Source organism: Acomys russatus, chromosome X, assembly GCF_903995435.1.
Source record: "Acomys russatus chromosome X, mAcoRus1.1, whole genome shotgun sequence".
NCBI classification, from domain to species: domain Eukaryota; kingdom Metazoa; phylum Chordata; class Mammalia; order Rodentia; family Muridae; genus Acomys; species Acomys russatus.
Window position 1 is genome coordinate 61824030 of NC_067169.1, and position 21612 is coordinate 61845641.

The window sequence follows — 21612 nt, forward strand, 5'->3', positions numbered from 1 at the left end:
ATTCTTGCCCTTGGATGGTATTTTAAACATCATACTACATATTAATCTTGTTCCTAATATCATTTGACTAACGAGTAAAAAGGAATAACATACTATACTAGCAGTCACTAAAATGATTGCTTCCTCAATTGTGGTAAAAATAGCTTTGGGGAAGTCATGAGACAAAAATTAAAAAAAGAACTCTAGAGGCTCATTACAGTTTGGGTAGAATTATATCAGAAAACTGTAGAATGCCTATAGAGTTCATTCCCTTGTTTATTCACTACACAAACATAAGATGTAAAATTTTCCTTATTAGTACATCGTTAGATTAAATGAGTCAACTCAGACTTCCAGTGGCAATTCTTGCTCCCAAATACAAAGAACTGTCTACTTTGTATACTATATAATCCATAAGGTTCCGTATTTTTCTGAGAGGGCATTCAGCTGTTGAAAATATGCAAAGCTATTCAATTCTCAGATGAACAAATTGTTCCATCACACTTTAATGCCGTCTGGATTGCGTCTCAGAACTTCAATACGCCAGCAATTGAGTATATGGAAAGCTATCAATCTAGAGTATCACCTACAAAAGACATCAACTTACTTGCTGTTGGCGATTATTTGCTCTCACTGATGCCAAGAGTTCTTCATACTCCTTTATTTGATTTTCTTTGAATGCCAAGTCCTTTTCAAGTCTTATCTTGTCATTTTCCAGTGACTAAAGGCATAAATTACTTATTAGAACTCAGAGTTATATAAAATTGTTAACGGGCAAAGTCTTGTTTATGTTGTAAAATTTTAAATAAAAACTTGTTTCATCTTGTAATTGCTTAACAAAGTAGAATACTTCAAAGTAGAGTGAAATATAAGATACAAAAATACAAACTTTGTTTTTTTTTTTATCCTATTCTTGTTTTATTGGAGGAATGAGAAAAAGGCTAGACTGAGCTTAATTTTGTTGGGATCTTAACAGATCAAGGGAAAAGTAAAATCTGATATTTGCTATGTTCCTACGTGGTAAAGATTTTTTTTAATATTTTTTTTAAAATTTATTCTTGTTACATCTCAATGTTTATCCCATCCCTTGTATCCTCCCATTCCTGCCCCCCCCCCTTTTCCCATTATTCCTCTCCCCTATGACTGTTCCTGAGGGGGATCACCTCCCCCTATATATTCTCATAGGGTATCAAGTCTCTTGAAAACCTATATTGAAAGGAATATTTTGATGGATTCACTATTTCTAAGTGCAATGAAGCAGAATGCTCTGAAATCATTTTTATGTTTTATTTCAATCTACAAAGACTTCTTAATCCCAGCAGGTGGAGAATTTTCAAATTAAAATCTGGGTACACTCATGAGAATGCAGAAACAAGCTAGAAAAGTAGGGGAAAGAACCACTCCAAAGTCCTCAAGGTATTTTTCACTATGAAGAGAACATTCAGAATGTATCTAGGTGATAGCACCAGAATAACAGTTAAAATAAAAAATAGAAAAGGTTAGCTATTGGGAGGAATGGTTTTCAACTTGTTTTATTTAAAGAGAAATTCAAAATATGCTGTATTATTATAGTAAAGAAGGAAATTCTTATTAAATGAATACAGTCATTCTAAATTTGCAGGCAACTCTGCCTTTAAGCATTAAATTACGTTAATGGTAAATTAAATGATTAGTAAATATCAACATACTTTCATGTACTCACAAGGCAGTTTTTTCTCATCTTTCAATGCTAATTAGCTGTTTCACAAAATAATTTATATCTAGGTAAGTGTATTATTGTCACATTATGATATACTTTTAAAAGATATATCAAATATTTTCATTTTTTATTAGGAAGCAAACAATCAGAAATACTGATTAGGAAAGAAATATCAAATGAATCTTACTGTTAAATCATTTTGAAGATGTCCAAGTTCTTCCCGGATATTGCTAAAGGTAGATAGCACTAGTCTCAGTGACTTGTCAGACATGCCCCTCATCTGGAGAAAAAAAGCAATTGAAGTTTTATTTTCCCAATGCTTTAAAATAAGCAGAAGAAGTAAACATTGTTTATATTTTAAAAACTTTTATTTTTGATGCATTTTTGAGATAGTTGCTCATGGTGTAGTCCTAATTGGCTTGGAACTTGCTTTGTAGATAAAGCAGGAAGGCCTTGAACTTACACAGATCTACCAGCTTCTGCCTCCCTAATGCTCGGATAAAAGGCCTGTGCACCACCATACTCAGCACTTTATACATAATCTCAATTGAAACAATCACATCACTTTCCCTCTTCTTTTTCCTCCCTTCAGACCCTCCCATGTACTCTCATTAGAATGCCTCCCATGCCCCTCACTCTCATAAATTTATTTTTGATATATTTCACTGGAGACAAAAAAAACTTTCTGAATAATGCTCTTAAGCAAGTCAAGCAACATTCCTAAAAAACACTTTAGCTAGATCATTGGAATCTACGCTTTTCTTTTGTTTGGAAAAAATCATCTCCTTCACACAGAAGAATTCTATCATTAAATTTTGTTTTTAATTCTTTGTTTAAATGATTAAAGAAGAGATGAGACACTTATTTTTCAGGCCATAAAATGAGCTTGCCTAAGTGTGCTGTGATGTGCACGGATTCTACTTGAGGTGTGAAGAAAAAAATATTGTCTGGAATACAGTGCACTTTGCCCTAAGCTATTCCAAGTGGAGTGTTCAGGCAGTAACCTGCCTTGAATGACTCCACCCTCCTCAAAGCATTTTACTACATTTAAAAACGTATGCTACCTCACAACACAATTCTTAAAAAGACAAGCTCATTTTATGTCATGTGTATGAGTATTTTTGCCCACGTGTATATGTAGATAGGCATCACATGAGTGCCTGGTGGCCTGAGGAGGCAAGAAAAAGGCATTGAACCTCCAAGAAGTGGAGTTACTGAATGTTGTTAACTTCTGTGTGGGTACTTGGAACTCAATCCTGGCTCTCTGCTATAGCAATGTGTTGTCCCACCTCTCCAAATCACAGAGAGCTGTTGAGACAGACCAGGGAACATATCTTGATTGCTGCATAGTGAACATAATCTCTGATGCTGAATGACTCTCTGTTGCAAGTGAATAACCACCTACCTACCCAGTAAGAACCATGAAGTACAGACTGAAAAATAAATAATCTGTTAAAACCAGTGGTTTCAACCTGTATGTCATGATCCCTTTGGGGTAGAATATCAGATATCCTGTATATCAGATATTTATATTTCAAGTCATGACTATAGCAAAATTACAGTTATAAAGTAGCAATGGAAGTAATGTTATTGTTGGGGTCAGCACAAGATAAGGAATTGTATTAAATTGCATTAGGAAGCTTGAGAACCACTGATCAAGACAAGTCAAATATAACTGACTACATATGAATGTCTACAATTAAAATTACCTTAAGAAGACAGGGGAATATGACATATCAAAACCATATAAAACAAAACGCAGGTCTAACAGTCTATCATACACACCAACAAATGAATGATGCAACACTCATATAAAGTATGTAAACCTATTAACACTGACATGTGCAGCCTTATTGATACTTCATCATATCATGTGGTACATGAATCATGCTATCAATAAGTGAAAACTTTCAGAACTGACCCCAGAACTACAGCTCATAATAGCCTTATCTTCTGGACATGCTTCCCTCGAATTGATATTACTTGGGATGGCCTCATATTGACTACCCTAGAACATGAATACTCTTTGACCCATGTATACCTTGGAGGGATATTTATCTTGCAAAACTCATTCAGTACAGGTTTCCTTAATATCTTACCTAACTACATCCAATGGCTCTCATTGCATTTGTATGAGTGCTCAGGCCTTTAGAAAGAATACTTTGAATTCCATCATCTCTTTAATGGTTTCTTAGCAATTCAATATCCTATGTTATTGTGTAACATGAAATGCATAATGTGAGAACCAATATTAGTAGATAACATTTGCATAAAAAAAACTTGCCGTTTCCAGTTGCCATAATATCAAATAAAATGAGGGATAATTGTTGATGTTCCGCCAACATACTGACATAGCTTATGAATATATTATTAATCAATAAATTCTATAATAGTGGAAATGCATGCAAAACTCCATGCTTTTGTCAATGTTTATAACATAATATGCTCACCAAATACTAATAAACTTTATAATGTTGAAGTATAGATGGAATCAACTAATTTCAAGGGAAAGAATACTCTTACAATAAATTATTCTCATTTGTTTAATGGGAAAGTTTTAAAAGGAAACTTTACCTTCTGCAAAGATGGAAGAGAGACACTTTTTTCTGATGTCCTTACTAAGTCTGACTAAAAATCATAGACAGTTATACATAAACATGTTGAAAAATTCAAGATGATGAAAGGAACAGAGTAAATGCAGAAAACCTTTAGGCAATAAAAATTTGACTCAAACCAAATACCACATCAGGGAAAATTGTAATTCCTATTTCACCTAAGGATAAGAAGATGAGAAATGAGCCCAGACCTCTGCCATTACCAATTTAAAGAAACACATCAACACTATTTATTAGGTTGATGTCAGTAGAGAGAGTAGAGAGATGAGACTTTCATCCTAACTGCACAAAAATGATATACCAAACTCAGTTGTACAGTTGATAACATAAAGCCTTCCGTACTATCTTATGTAGACAGGATGATTAGAGCATTCACTTCCAATTGGTAGTAATAGAAACTGTAACACTTCTTCTGATTATTTCCTGCAGGAGGTAACCTAAAACAAACTATCTGAATGAGCCTCAGAGTTTCAAAACACAGTAACAAAATACTCATGTTTTCATCAAGATTCACTCACCACTGAAAGATAAAAAAGAAGTCTCAAGTTGATAAGGAAAACCAATCCCAATCAATAGAATTCAATATCAACATGAAAAGAACTGTTAGAATTGCCCAGCAAAGACTTTTAAGCAACCATAAAAGGCTTAGGAGAAATTCGAGACACTGAGAAAGGGAAAGTCACAAACCGCTCTATAAATTAAACCAGGAATGTTTGGCTGAAAATGAGACTATCAGTTCTATCAGATTATCAGTTCTAGACACACCCAGACTCACCCACAAACACATAAAGCTGTAGTTCTTATGATATTAAAAGCTTCAAGAGAATACTTCCATTTAACATACAGAAGCAAAGCTATTTAAACAACATCAGCTTTCTAAACAAAACAAAACAAAAACAAAAGCCCACATAAAATCTAGAATATCATGGACCAATAAATTTCAAATTGTAAAAGTTAATTCCTGCCATCTAAGACTATTATTATCACAGTTTTTTTTCTTTAAACTTTTAGAGAAACAAACAACAGATGCTGACCAGGATGCTGGAGTTTGGAATATAACTATATGGCTGGTAGAAATGTAAGCTCTTCAAGCCAGTGTGGAAATCAATATGGAAGATTTCACAAAAAAAAAAAAATAGAAAAGAAACTACCATGTAGTCCATCCACAACACTTCTAGGCATATACTCAGTCTCTAAGACAACATACCACAAAGATACCTACATCCGCACATTTGTTGTGACATATTCTCAATAGCTATGATATGAAATCAAAGTGAATGGATTAAATTTTACTATGTATATATGATTTTTATTTAGTCATAAAGAACAATAAAACTTCTATTTCAAGCAGTGGCAAGAATGGCAGATCTTTTAAGCAAAATAAAACAAATTTAGATAAACTTTCTATCTTTTCTCTGGAAATAGAATATATGTGTGTGTGTATGTGTGTGTGTGTGTGTGTGTGTGTGTGTGTGTACATATATTCATATAGCAGAGAGGGAGGAAAGAAAGTAATAGGAGAAGGGGAAAAACAAAACAGGATAATAAGAAACACAAATAGCACATATGTTTTTTAATATGGAGAAAAAGAGAGAGGGGAGGAAGAGAACACATGTTGTATAACAGTAGACGTGTGTTGTGGGGCAGTGTAGGAAGGTTCACCCATAGGAGGATCAAAGACAAAAGTACTGGATAGATTAATATATACAAAGTACAATGACAGCTACACATGAAAATTTCATAATGAAATTATTACTTTTCTTCATTTATTAAAAAATTGAATAAAATATAATAATGAAATTAACAACAGACTTAAAACAGATTACTCTACAATAAGCCATTGAGTCTTAGCAAAGAAATGGGTAAAAAAAATAATCGAATGAAAAATTCATAACAATTCCAATAAGCAAGAAAACAGCAACAGAAAGACTCTTAGTGAATGGATTATAAAAAAAATTCAGAGAAAAGACAGAGTAAATTAACTGTAAGCACACAAAGGAAAGATCATAATATCAGCATCAATAAAAGATAATTACAAAAATGAAGTTGATCCAAGAATCCTTTATGCGTACCCAATAGTCACATCATTAGAGCTCTGAAAGGGAAAAAGAAAGGTAGAAAATGAAAGAAATTCAGAGAAATAGCTGCTAAGAAGTTCTCCATGTTAGCAATCTTCATTAATATATATGTACACATGCATGTGTGCATGCACACACACATACACGCACACATCACACAGCGAGAGACAGAGGGACAAAGAGAGAGAGAGAGACAGGCAGACAGACAGACAGACAGACACAGAGAGACAGACAGATAGACACAGAGAGAAACGGACAGAACCAGCCAGCCAGCCAGAGACAGAGAGAGAGAGAGAGAGAGAGAGAGAGAGAGAGAGAGAGAGAGAGAGAGAGAGAGAGAGAGACAGAGGAGAGAGAGAGAGAGAGAGAGAGAGAGAGAGAGAGAGAGGAGACAGAGGAGAGAGGAGAGAGAGAGAGAGAGAGAGAGAGAGAGAGAGAGAGAGAGAGAGAGAGAGAGAGAGAGAGAGAATATACAAATCTCAAACAGAATATATTCAAAGAAATCTTTTCTTGAGAAATCAAAACCAAACACCTTAAAAGACAAAAACAAAAATTGAAAGGTTCAAGAGAAATCTTAGTTACTAGGAAAACCAGCTAAAACAATAGTAGATTTGTTTTAGAAATTATGGAGACAAAAACAAGAGCATTTTTGAATGCTCAAAGAACAGAAATGTCAACTATATATTTTATATCAAATGAAACTGAATTCCTTTCCAAATGAAGAAAACAAATCATGCTATTTTTTAGGCCTAGAAAAATCGAAACAACAAATCACTATTAGACCTACTAGATTAGCTATTTCTCTAAATAGAATAAAATTCTAAATCAATTGGACAGTAAGAAGGAAAAATATCATATGGGTAAATACAACAGGCTGTAATTATGTTGAACTTTCTTATTTATGTTTGGTAGCTGAAACAATATGATGCTAATATGTTACTGTTTAATGGAGAAGTACTGTATCTGAATAATACAAATATAGAGTAAAAAGACATAAAAACCTCAAAGCTTTCTACAGATTCTGAAACTGTTAAAATGCACTCAAATCCACACACAAGATTTAGTCATGGATATATAATTTGATATCTAGAGAAATCACGAAAACCAGCGCACCTCAAAACAATAACAACAAATCAAAGTGGAATTCTAAAATGCCATGCATTTCATAAAGAAACAGAACGAAGAACAAAGAATGTCTGTGGGATATTGTCTTGATTAATGATTAATGTGAGAGATCCCAGATCTCTGTGGACAGTGCCATCATTGGGAAGGTGATCCTGAGTTGTACAAGAAGCAAACTGAGAAAGCCACGGGGTGAAGCTAACTGCAGTATTCTTCCATGGCTTCTACTTAGTTCCTGTCTTGAGTTCCTTACCTCACCTCCTGCACTGATGGACTGTAAGTAGGAAGTGGAAGGTGAAATAAACCCTTATCACAATTATAGAAACCTTAACTAAGACAGTAGTTTTAGGTTTTTGATGAGCATCCATAGTGATTTCCATATTATGTGGATGACTTTGCTATCCCATAAGCCTTTTCCTCTGTATCCTGACTAGCATTTTCCTTTTTTTTTTAAATGCATACTACTTTCACTCATATTTCCTTAGCTTCTATCTTGATTTGTGGATTTTTCTTTATTGCAGAATTCCCAGTTCCTGTGGATTCTATCCTTACACTAATCTGGAAAGGTAAGACAATGCCTTTCCATTTTCACTGCCTGAAAGAGAAATGGGGGAAGTAGAGTATGAAATTGGCATGAGAAAAAGAGGGGGAAAAGACTATGATTTAGAATTAGGTTGTACAAAATCTTGCAAGTATGAATTAAGAACAATTCATGGCAGACAGTAATATTTCTAGATTGGCTTCCTGAATGCTAAACATTCAAGTCTTGGTGGTCTGACTAATCTAAAATGTGATCCTATCTAATTAAAATATTTTCAACTCCTGTGCAATATAGCTTTTATTTGAGACTATCTATTCTTATGAGAATCATTTTAGGTAGTAGTTGCCTATGACTGATTACCTAAAGAAAACACAATTTAAGTTTATTATAAAAAATTTTTAATTAATTAATTTAGTAAGTTGATCTGAGCTGTAGTGTTACTTTTTAAAATTTTAAATTGAACGTAGATTATTTTCTCATACAATATATCATGTTTATAATTTTCCTTCTCTCTACTCTTAGTTTCACCCCACCTTCCATCCCCTCTGGATCCATAATCCCAGCACTTGGGAGGCAGAGGCAGAAGGATCTCTGTGAGTTTGAGGCCAGCCTGGTCTACAAAGCGAGTCCAGGACAACCAAGGCTTCGCAGAGAAACACTGTCTTGAAAAACCAAAAAGAAAAGAACAGGCTTCTAAGAGATAACAAGCAAACATGGCAAAATAAACTATAGTAAGATGAAGCAACAACTATCACATTGAAGCTGGACATTGATTCTATCTTACCTGCAGAATATAACGAATTTGCTGTTTTGTAAACTCTGACAGTCCTTTAGGAATCAATGACTCAATGTCTTCTGACTGTAAGAAAATGGAAGTTATCCACTGAAAACATTAGCAGTTTAATTTTATGGACTGCACTCCATAGGTTTTTGTGTAAAAAGAGCATATTTTAGGAGGATAGCAGAAGATTAAGTCACCCTTTAAAGAATAGTTTCTACAAATAGTATTTGTAGTTTTACCAAGTCTCACTTTTAAATACTCAGTTATATAGATAGATATGGAACTAATACTGAATTCATTGTTAGAGAAAAGATTTGGGTGACCAGTCAAACATCCCATTTCTGTTTTAAAAGATTAGTTTAGGGATAGGGCTCAGAGGCACAGTGCTTGTCTAACATTACAAGGGTCTAGCTTTGAACTCCAGAACCAAGGGGTGGAAGGAATAGCAATTTAAAACAAAGTGATTACTTATCTGGGTATGGTGGTATGCCTATTCAACCAGTATCCAAGCATCTAAGGCAAGAGGATCAAGGCTAATATGTACTACATATGCTCATGACCAAGCTTTAATATATAAATTTCAAATTCCACTTAAAGTATCATCAATGTTCATTCAAACTAAGTTTTATTGGGTGGTAGATATGTTTAAGAAGTTTAACTTTTAAATTTTGAAAACCATAAAATGAAATTATAGGTATTATAGAGCTTAAAGAAAATTTGTTTGAGGCTGTGGTGAGTTTTGAGAGACTATAATGTTACCACAGCAACATTTGTAAGCTTCAACTAAATTTAAGAGAGAAGCTAAAATAAGTGCTTTTCATAGGCAATTTAGGATTTAGAGAGCTATTTTGTGTATGCAGAATAGCAGTATACCGGAATTAATAATAAAATTAATGTGCAATAGGTGATTGTTCTTTTTATTGTGCTAAAATAAATATCTGATTGCTTATTAAATTAAAATAAATAGTTTTACAAAATTACAGTGGTAATAAACTTGATACTTAAAGATTTTTACTTCAAGTTGCTGTTGCAAATAGGTTTTACAGAATATTAGAAAACATTTATTTTTATTGTATAGATTTCTGTCTTCTAAAACAGTTTTGTGATCAGGTAAATTTAAATATACTTTAAACAATGACAACTTAAATCCTACGACAGTCATAAAAATAGTCTCTGTGATTATTATTTTATAGCCACTACAAAGATATTAACATTTTTTATTTTACTAACTTGTTTTGTACTAAGTAAAAGAATTTGTACTAAATAAAAGAATATCACAATCAAAATGTATTTATTTTCTACTTAATTTTAATGATTTTTGGACTTACTGCATCTGCAGAGTCAAAATCTTGTTTGCTGAAAGAATAACAATAAAAACACAACTTTAGAAAAATGTATCCAGTAACCACATTTAAATATTCCTGTTCTTATTTTACATTTTGTATATCATACTAATACTGGTTTAAATTGGAATCATAAATAAAGACATTTAAATATTTAAAAACGGAACTTTCACTTAGCTTGACTAAAAGAATTTTCCTGGAATTAGCTGATCTAAAATGAGCAACATCTGACTAAAAATAATAAAATTGGCAGAATTAGTACATCATCCATTGTCACCAGTCCATCTGAGGGGAGATGTAGAAGTTCTTGACACCCAAGGGAGATGGTCCTTGGGTGAATCAAAAAACTATCACAGGGTTTCTGTAATTCTACATTCCTCTTTTCTCTTTGGTTCTCATTTTCAGTTTTGAGTTTGTTTCTCATTATTACTGTTTTCATGTTTTTCATTCCATTTTATCAAAATAAAAACTTTTAACATGAAGTTAACTCACTTAATCTATGCATAGCAGGAAGAGGGGAGGTTAGAATGCCATTTGAATCTATACCAAACAAAGCAAAACAATCAAAATTCTAGTTTGATAATAGACTTTCTAGCAACAAAATGAGTATTTGGACAGAGAGGTTGAGAGAGTGTTTGTGGAGCCAAATTAAGAAGGCAAATCTTATGAGATTGTCAGTGGTTATACCAGTCTGAAATATGATCCTGTAGGGAATGTGAAAACTGGGAAGAATACAGTTACTGTGTTGTCAAGGGCAACACAGATCGATCTTTAGTTTTTGTCTGATTGCTTCCTCTGCACACAGTAGAAGAATGGGGTATGAACATGTATGGTGAACAAGTCAAACAAAATAAAAACAGTTGTACATGTTCTGACAGGAAGGCAGAAATGATATTTTAAGGTAAAAGACTTTCAATACATTATCCCTAGCTTTATTCTTTATGCAATTGCTTATGAGCAAAATGTTGATTATAGAGATAAATGGCTCATGCTGGAAAGCCTTTTGCATACATTTATAAAATTATGCAAGCTATCATGGGAAAAGAACTGCAGGTTCCCATTCCTAAGGCATGGCTAATATATGTACAATAGTTTACATGTATGTAAGTGGTATTTGCTGTGTTGTGCCAAATAGATATCTTGGGATATATCCAGGGGAAAAATATTCACAAAACATACCTACAGCACTAAAAAGGAGTGTTTTGCAGAAACATAGTCATAGTTTATAGGTAAGAGAATACACAAAAATGTTTGAATACATCTCTAGCCCTCAGTATGTATGTGCTCTTATTTACTAACTTCATCTGAAATTTTACGAGGTTAATTTTCAAATTTTGTAATACATATAAGCAGTAGAGTGTCTGGCACATGATTGTCATTCAATAAATTGGTTATTGGGAGGAAGAGAAATATATTAAGACAGTAAACTTGTCAAAATGAATGAACGCATGAAGTAGTTTTTCTAGGTAATGCAAGAAATGTTGATTATGATCAAAATATAGCAAAAGGGAAAATCACATTTATAATGGAACAGATTTAAGTAATCAGCTCTACTTTACTATGATATATTTTGAGTGGATTACCAGTAATGAAGGCATACATTTAGTCAACAGATATTAAGTCCTGCATTAACTAGCATGAATTCTAAACTATATAAAATAGCCATTGTACAGCTCTCTAAATTCTGTGGCTAGTAGACAGTGAAAGGTGATTAGTAGAGATGGAAGTAGATATAAGTGAGAGAAGCCAAGTGATAGAGCTGTACTTACCTGGCATTAGCATTTTCCTAGCAGACGACCAAGTAGATAAGAACAAAAAGTATTTGAAGAAAATGGTAAGAGAAAGGTTACAGGACGATAACAAAATTGATAGAAAAGAGATAGGTAGATTAAAAGAATATATTAAAGGTACTAAACATAAATACTTATTAGGAAAATATATGCTTTCTTTAGCTTAAGAGGTATACAAAATTGTGTATATTGTGGCATGCCCCTCTATATTTATATACTAAATAAATAAATAAATCATTATAAACATTTATTTAGAATCAGAAGAATATAGTCAATGAAAAATCTGAGTTAAAAAATCTATTGACATTCCTTTATCTTCTAGATTATTTTTAATTTGTTGCCACATACATGCTTTGACCACCATTATATAGCATCAGGTAACTCATAATAACAAATGAATGTTCCCCTCCTATTTCAGAAAATCCAAATTCTACTGATCTGTGGAGGCACCTGTAATCATGTGGTGCGCATAAACTCATACAGGTACACACATGTACACAGAAAAAGGTAAATGTATGTATTTAAATATCTAGCTGCATATTATTTATTATATGATACAGTTTTCTATTTAGAAATATATAATCCTCCACAATATATTTTACATACAATATGCTATATAAATTAATATAGTGATATATATATTTAATATAATTTTTTATGGATAAAAATTATAAATTGAGAACACATCAATGACATACACATAGTGGTGTATTGGTAGTCAGCATATATTCTATCATAAATGTAATATGTTAAAATTCATAAAATTCATAAAACCCAAATATTTGTGATTGACACATAGAACCCTATGTATTTATGAGGCACCAAGTGATATTTACATCCATGTGTAAACAGTACAATTTTCAAATTAGTTTAAACATTCCTATAATATCTAACATATTTTGTTTTTAATTAATATTTTGATTTTATAATTTATTCACATCACATCCCAATTGTTACCTTCTCACTAACATCCTTCCATTCCCACCATCCCTTCCTCTTTCCCTCCCCTAGACAAACTTATTCTCTTTATGAGGAAAACACTGAAAATCTTTCTTCTCAATTTGGAATTTAAAGGTATTTATCACTATAATCATCATTCTGTAATAGTACAATAGAACGTACCCTCATCCAGCCATTGTACATTGAATAAAATTTCCATCTTGACCCATCTACTTTACTAAATTTGTGGCAATGCCCATCCTACTCTTACTTTCTATGAAATTGCTTGTTTTTAAATTTCTATTCCTTAGTATCATGAACATGGCAGTGAAGGTGTGTATTTTACATATTCATTTCATTTAATTTGATTATATACCCAATAGTCAGATTTCTGGGTCGCATGGTAGCTTTAGTTTTTATTTTAAAACTCCACAATACTATTTCTCATAATGACAAGTGTAAATTACCCCAATATTCAATTTTTTTCTTCCCCACATCTGCACCAGTATTTGTTATCTTTTGTCTTGTTAACATGACATTCATTTTATTTAGTTACTTTTCCAAGTACTAGTTTTTGCTATAAAAGTACATTACAAAAGAATATATTCAAAAAGAAGATATTCAGAATTATTTAACTGATCTTAAAGTAGTTAATGAGATCTTTGTTGATTTTTATAAAGCACACTAACTCTTCTTCATTGTTTAGTTTTGACTTTTTTGAGATATAGTCTTGCTATATAGCACTAGCTGCCAAGATAAGATATATAGCCCAGGATGGCCTCAAAATGAAGGTAAGGATCACCGGTGTGAAGCCACCACAATCAGCATGATTAACTTCTAAAATTAAACATTTTTTCAGTTTTCTCATGTAATTACCCTATTTCCTCAGGAAGAGTACCAGTGTTCTGCTCTGAACCTGAACATGCTTTCTCAAAAAGACTATCTTGAGGGCTAGAGAGATTGGTTAGTGGTTAGAGCTACATACTACTCTTTGAGAAGACCCATGTTTCATTCCCAAAATGGTGCTGAGCAGCTCACAACTGTGTATAACTCAAGTTTCAGGCTATCCAACCCCCTCTGGACTATGTGGGGACCCAAACAAATGTTTTATACATAAACTCATGGAGGCATACACATATGCAGATCAAAAATAATCTTTAAATGCCTAATTTAAAAATTATAAAAGTATACTAAAATATTTGACAATTGCAACATCAAGATAAAAAAATACATCTATAGTACCTTCCTCCAATTCTCTCCAAGTGTTCTAATAAGCAGTGATATAGGTCTGTATTCTTGCGGCTTAGGTCAGCAAGCAACTCTCCAAAATATTTAGGGTCCAATTTTTCAGGGCCATCATCCTGAATTATCACCTGAAGCAAATATCAAGTGCAATTATAAATTTCTAAGTTGACAGATATATTGATATAAAATTTTAAAGAATAAAAAATATTAAAATCAACATATGAATCAAGCCAGTGAATTTTTTTATGCATCAGATGTGTGTATTTTTAGGAGGAGAGGATTTGCAAGGAAAAACCCACATTGAGATATTTTAACTTTCATTTTACTCAGTTCTAAGTGCTCTAGTGAATAAAAACTTGAAACTTGAGTAATATTGAGTTTTTTCTTTCTTTTATTGAAAATAGATATTTTATACAATATATTTTGATTATGGTTATCCTTTACTCAACTCCTCTGAGATTTCTTCTTACTTCTTCTCTCTCATTGCCTTCTACACACTTTCTGTCTCTCCTTAGAAAACAAGCATGCATTTTTAGAGGGAATAGAGTGAAAGTGGGAGGGAGAGAGGAATGGAAGGATACAAGTGATGGGATAACAATTGAGATGTAATCTGAATAAATTAATTGAATAAAAATTTAAAAAGAATAATAATGAAATAAAACAAATAAATTTTAAAAAAATAGCAAACTAGACTAGGACAAAACAAACAGAAGAGAAAGAGCCAAATTAAAAACATAAGATATACATGTAGATACAGAAAAAGATTGTTTGGACACATAGAAATCCCCTCAAAACATAAAAACAGATGCGTATAATCTGTAATGACATGCAATGTAGAGGAGGAGGGAAAGGAGGAGGAGGAAGAGGAGGAGGAGGAGGAGGAGGAGGAGGAGGAGGAAGAAGAAGAAGAAGAAGAAGAAGAAGAAGAAGAAGAAGAAGAAGAAGAAGAAGAAGAAGAAGAAGAAGAAGAAGAAGGAAAAACAAAAGAGACGCCCTGTTAAAACCTCATAAGACAGAGAACCTACAAAGAAGCCATTGAATCTATTTTGTGTTGGCCATCTACTACTGGGTATGGGGCCTGGCCTTAAGAGTGGTTTGTATCACCTTTGAGACTCCTTTAGAGTGCCTATCAATTATACGTAGCTTCTGGGTTAGCTATGGGGGCTTGTGCCCATGTCTTCTCCCAACATTGGAATCCCATTTGACATAGACCTTTGTAGGCCCTCTGAATGCTGCCACATTCTCTGTGAGTTTATGTGTGTGTTGATACTGCTGTGCTTATAGGGCCTTATTTCCTTAGTGTACTCCATCCCTTCTGGAATAACATTAAATATTTGAATGTAATTGTTTACATGAAACAGTAAAATAAATAACTAAATAAATCAGAGTTTTCAATTATCACCAAATTTTTTAATTTTATAATGTGTGTGTGTGTGTGTGTGTGTGTGTGTGTGTGTGTGTGTGTGTGTGCGTGCGCCCGCATGCGCATGTGTGTTGTTGGGGGGAATCTGCATGTGCCTTTGGAGGCCAGAAGACATTGTCAAATCTTTTGAGCTGGAATTATAGGCAGTAGTGACATACCTAATATGGATGATGGGAATCAAACTCAGGTCCTCTACAAGAACACTACATGTTCTTAACAGTTGAGCCATCTCTCCAAGCCCCTAAAATTTCTTTCCTATCTGCCTACTGTGGGTAAATAAAATGTGAATGATTGTAATAATGCTGACTATAAAAGAATTCCTATTACTTTGATGAAAGTCCATTGATTTATTCGTGCATATTAAACTAGTTAGACTAAGAAAAAATATTCAATCCAATGGCCTTTATGCATTTTTTCTAATACTTCACTTTTTATTTTAATTGAGTATGTAGGCAATCAGACATGGAAAAAGGCAGCTCAGGGTTAAATGAAAAAAATTATTGACCTAGGGGCATTTCAACTCTTTGACAAAAAATTACCATGACTACTGTCCTCAGACATACTTTATTGGCTTCATTTCTTTGCTATTAATCTTTCTAATGCTGTTGCCTACCTTGTCAATCATCCAAAGATTCACTGCCTAGAGAGCAATAGCTTAGGTCATACTCTATATTGTCTTAATATTGAACAAGGGATGAAGAGATATGTAGTTTAGATTTGACTGATACTTCATTTTCAACATCTCTGCTGAATACCCTAGAAGTCTGGGCATATGAGACAAATGGAAGGACCAGATAGCAAGTAAGAATGGGCACTCATAACTACATCTATAATACAAAATTTAGATTATAAAACATTGACCAACAAAAAATAAATTCTGGATACAAATCACAGTACATGTTCATATAGCTTTATAAAGAAATATATATTCATGAGCCATAGTCCTTCTTTGAAATCCCTCCTACTCGTGTGACCTCTCTGCTTTTACTTCTCTGCTTTTACTTAACTTTAAAAGGAGTGTAGATTCATATTTTTTAAAAGTCAGAATGAGTTGCCTAGGCAGATGACTCAGGTGTCTCAAGTTCAAAATCATCAAGGCTAATCAGAAGAAACAAAGAAATCAGAGCCACGGAGATGGTTCAGTGGATAGAGGCACCTGCCTACAAGCCCAATGGCCTGAGTTCGATCCCCAGGACCCACATGTTAGAAGGCAAGAACAGGCTCTAACAAATTGTCCTCTGACTTCCACATATGGTCTTGTGGTATGTAGCTTCCCTCTATGTATAAGGTCTGGATGAATATTCCACAATGTTAGTTATCTTGGCTGTATACCTTATGGAGTTGCTCCCCTAAAGAAGTAAAAGTCTGTTAAACAGTAAGAAGCCTTTTATATGAAATCATGATGTGGATGAATTATCATGTAATATTAATATCATACAACATATTTATGTCATGGAAATTAGAAGTTGTATACAAAGATCTATATAGATAATATTCTTTTTAATTTTACTTTTATATATACATTTATATTATTACACATACATACAATAAACTACATACAGCAAGAAGGACCATGAAACAGTTAAGAATTATATAAATGTTACATTCATAGTGTTTTGTCACTCAGATATTTAATTTTATTCCTTCTCAAGTCTCTGGTGGGATTAAAGACCAGATAGTTTAGTCTTACACTTAAGCTTAGTTGTGTAGGGGTTAAGATGTGTTTATGTTTAGATAGATTTTTTTAGGTTGATAGAGATAAGATATGATACACATTGATTTACATTCAGAGTTGTTGACTCACCAAGATAGGAAAGATGTTTTCTCTAAGGTTGCCATATACAAATAAATAGTATTCTATATAAAACCTTTAAATGCTTATACTCTTTGCTTTACCAATAGTGGAATTAATTGTTCTGTATCTACAAATATATCTCAAGATTCTCTATCTCTATGAAAACTAAAACTTAAAACTTGCCAGTTAATAAAGCTAATTGAATTCTTACACAATTATCTTAAATTGTTTTCACACCTTTTTCATTAACATATTATAGATAATTATTTGTCTTCCTTATGAACCACATTTGTATATGTAGGTTCAGGTGCATATGCATATTGGAGTGGTCACATGTGCACAGAGGCCAGAAGCCAATATTAACATGTTTCTCAATTATTCTCCACCTCATTTTTTGAGACAGAGCCTCTCAATGAATTCAGAGCTCACACCTAGTCAGAAAGCCCTACAACTCTTCCTATCTTCCCCTCCCCAGAGCTGGGATTCCAAACACAAGCTTTCAGGAGACTCTTCTGATATATCAGACCTACAAGGGACATGTGAATACTAAGACCTTCCTTTGTGTATATTGTACACCTCCTGGTTATCCTCATAAAGATCCAATCAAATGGAAAAGCTGTATATAAAAATGTACTTCGTATTTTCACAAAGGTACATTGAAATTGCAAACTATAGTGTAAGTAATGAAGCTGAAAGAATATATTAGGTACCTAAAGATGATGATGATTTTTATTTTTATTTTTTAATTCTTTTTTTAATATTTTATTAATTTATTCATATTACATCTAAATTGTTATCCCATCCCTTTTATCCTCACATTCCTCTCTCCCTCCCATTTTCCTCTTACTCCCCTCCTCTATGACTATGACTGAGGGGGACCTCGTCTCCCTGTATATGCTCATAGGGTATCAAGTCTCTTCTTGGTATTTTTAAGTAGATAATAATATCAGCTGGTCATATGTATTATCAGTTAACTGGGTAAATGCATATCAATGCACCTTATAGCTAATATTTTGAATCCTATAATAGTGCTTCCATCTTTGAAAAGTGTCTTTTACATTACTCCTTCCATCATTAATCTAATTTAGGCTTTATTATTTTCAAAAAATTTCCACCGTGACATTTTCCTTTTTCTTCCTATTTTATGGAGATATTTCTCAAGTGTATTTCTTTTAGTTTTTCTGTCAATTCTGTGAGGTAGATATAACTATCAAAATTTAATTAAGGAGAATGTTGCAGGGATATTTTATATTATTAAAATGAATAATTTAAAATGCAAAGTGCTAGGGATAAAACTAGCTCTTACTCTGAAGCTAATCTAGTCTATATCACCAATATATCTCATGTCAGAATATTTGTACCTTTTGTATGAAATTTTGATCTAAACTATGCTAGCTGTATATGTCTCTAAAGTAACTTAACTTCTTCAAATGTTAGTTTCCTTTTATGAACAAAAAGTCAGTAATAGCTTTCTAATCTGATCATTATGAGAATAAAATTAAGCACCATGTTAGTCTACTTGCCATAGATAACCCTCTAAAGTAGTATTCTTATTGGTACTTTCCTATTTAAAACCTTTACTATCTAGTATATAGCCCAAAGTTGTTTTCATATTAACATTTTTAGTACCTCATGAGCTAGCCTTAATGAACCATGTTAACAAGTACTTCCTATCACATACCTTCCATTCTATTAAAAAAACTATTCTATTTTATTTCTTTTCTGTACTGTGTGTGCATCTGTATCTGAATATATGTGATATGTATGCTGGCTCATGTATGTAAATGAGGCCTATATGTGCCACTTCACGCATTTAGACATCAGAGGAGTGCCTTACATTCCACCCCATTTCAGAAAAGATCATTTAAGTTTTTGCCACTGCATACACCAGTCCATCTGGCCTGAGTGCTTCCAAGGAGTCTCCTACCTGCCTCTCATCTTGCCATAGAAGCACTAGGATTACAGATGCACACATTGTTGCCTGCTTCAGAGTTCTGGGGATCTGAACTGAGATACTCATGCTTGCATGGCAAACCCATTCAGCTATCTTCCTACCGCATGACTAACTAACCTTGAAACACAAAATGTACTTCTCCAAACCTGTAACTTTCTTTTTTTTCTTTTTTTCTATTAATTTATTCTTGTTACATCTCAGTGGTTATCCCATCCCTTGTATCCTCCCATTCTTCCCTCCCTCCTATTTTCCCCTTATTCCCCTCCCCTATGACTGTGACTGAGGGGGATTTCCTCCCCCTGTATATGCTCATAGGGTATCAAGTCTCTTCTTGGTAACCTGCTGTCCTTCCTCTGAGTGCCACCAGGTCTCGCCCTCCAGGGGACATGGTCAAATGTGAGGCACCAGAGTACGTGAGAAAGTCATATCCCACTCTCCACTCAAGTGTGGAGAATGTTCTGACCATTGGCTAAATCTGGGTAGGGGTTTAAAGTTTACCACCTGTATTGTCCTTGGCTGGTGCCTTAGTTTGAACGGGACCTCTGGGCCCAAATCTGCCTATCATAATGTTCTACTTGTAGGTTTCTAGGACCCTCTGGATCCTTCTACTTTGCTATTCTCCCATGCTTCTCTCATCTAGATTCCCAATAGGATGTCCTCTCCTCTGTTCCAGTTTCTTGGTAAGTGAAGGCTTTCGTGGGACATGCCCTTTGGGCTAGTATGCAGATATAAGTGAGTATATACCGTTTGAGTCTTTCTGCTTCTGGGTTAACTCACTCATTATGATCATTTCTAGCTCAATCCATTTATCCACACATTTCGGGAATTCCTTGTTTTTAATAGCTGAGTAGTATTCCATAGTGTATATGTACCACAGTTTCTTTAGCCATTCTGCTACAGATGAACACTTAGGCTGTTTCTGTTTTCTGGCTATTATGAATAAGGGTGCTATGAACATGGTTGAGCAAATTTTCTTGTTGTGTGCTGGAGCATCTTCTGAGTATATTCCAAGGAGTGGAATAGCTGGGTCTTGAGGGAGCCCTATTCCCAGTTTTCTGAGATAACACAAGATAGATTTCCAAAGTGGCTGTACTAGTTTGCATTCCCACCAGCAATGAAGGAATGTTCCTCTCTGTCCACATCCTCACCAGCATGTGGTGTTGTTTTAATTTTTGATCTTAGCCATTCTGATGGGTATAAGATGGAATCTCAGAGTTGTTTTGATTTGCATTTCCCTGATGACTAAGGAGGTTGAGCATTTCTTTAAGTGTTTCTCAGCCATTTGATATTCCTCTGTTGAGAATTCTCTGATTAGTTCCAAGCCCCATTTCTCAATTGGGTTATTCGGTTTGGTGGTGTTTAATTTCTTGAGTTCTTTATATATTTTGGATATTAGACGTTTGTCAGATGTAGGGTTGGTGAAGATCTTTTCCCAGTCTGTAGGCTGTCGCTTTGTTCTCTTGACAGTGTCTCCTGCCTTACAGAAGGTTCTCAGCCACATGAGGTCCCATTTATTAATGGTTGACATTAAGGCCTGGGCTGTTGATGTTCTGTTCAGGAAGTTGTCTCCTGTGCCAATATGTTCCAGCCTCTTCCCCACTTTTACCTCTAAGTGGCTTAGTGTCTCTGGTTTTATGTTGAGGTCTTTAATCCACTTGGATTTGAGTTTTGTGCAAGGTGAGAAATATGGGTCCAGTTTCATTTTTTTACACATAGACCTCCAGTTAGACCAGCACCATTGGTTGAAGATGCTATCCTTTTTCCATTCCTTGTCAAAAATCAGGTGACCATATGTGTGTGGATTCATATCTGGGTCTTTGATTTGATTCCACTGATCAACCAGCCTGTTGCTGTGCCAGTACCATGCTGTTTTAATTACTATTGCTTTATAGTACAGTTTGAGATCAGGTATGGAGATTCCTCCAGAGCACCTTTTATTGTACAAGATTGTTTTAGGTATTCTGGGTTTTTTGTTTTTCCATATGAAGTTCAGAATTGAACTTTCAATGTCTGATAAACACCTTCAGCAAATTAGCTGGATACAAAATTAACTCAAAAAAGTCTGTAGCCTTCCTATACACAAATGAGAAGCTCGCAGAGAAAGAAATTAGGAAAACCACACCCTTCACATTAGCCACAAGCAATATAAAATATTTAGGAGTCACTCTAACTAAGCAAGTGAAGGACTTGTTTGAAAAAAATTTCAAAACTCTGAAGAAAGAGTTGAAGGTGACTTGAGAAGATGGAATGATCTTCCTTGCTCATGGAGCAGGAGAATTAACATAGTAAGTATGGCTATATTATCAAA

At 33.9% G+C, this 21612-nt stretch overlaps 1 protein-coding gene across 4 annotated transcripts in view; it reads right to left on the minus strand.

The window, feature by feature from the left end:
* Positions 1 to 21612, minus strand: part of Pof1b (POF1B actin binding protein) — a 76984-nt gene that overhangs the window by 15390 nt on the left and 39982 nt on the right. For all 4 annotated transcript variants that reach the window (XM_051142472.1, XM_051142471.1, XM_051142470.1 and 1 more), the window contains 5 exons: positions 14130 to 14260; positions 10144 to 10171; positions 8819 to 8893; positions 1866 to 1958; positions 587 to 700 (listed from right to left, as the gene is read on the minus strand). In XM_051142472.1, the coding sequence (XP_050998429.1) occupies positions 587 to 700; positions 1866 to 1958; positions 8819 to 8893; positions 10144 to 10171; positions 14130 to 14260 (441 nt within the window). The remainder of the gene's footprint in view (positions 1 to 586; positions 701 to 1865; positions 1959 to 8818; positions 8894 to 10143; positions 10172 to 14129; positions 14261 to 21612) is intronic.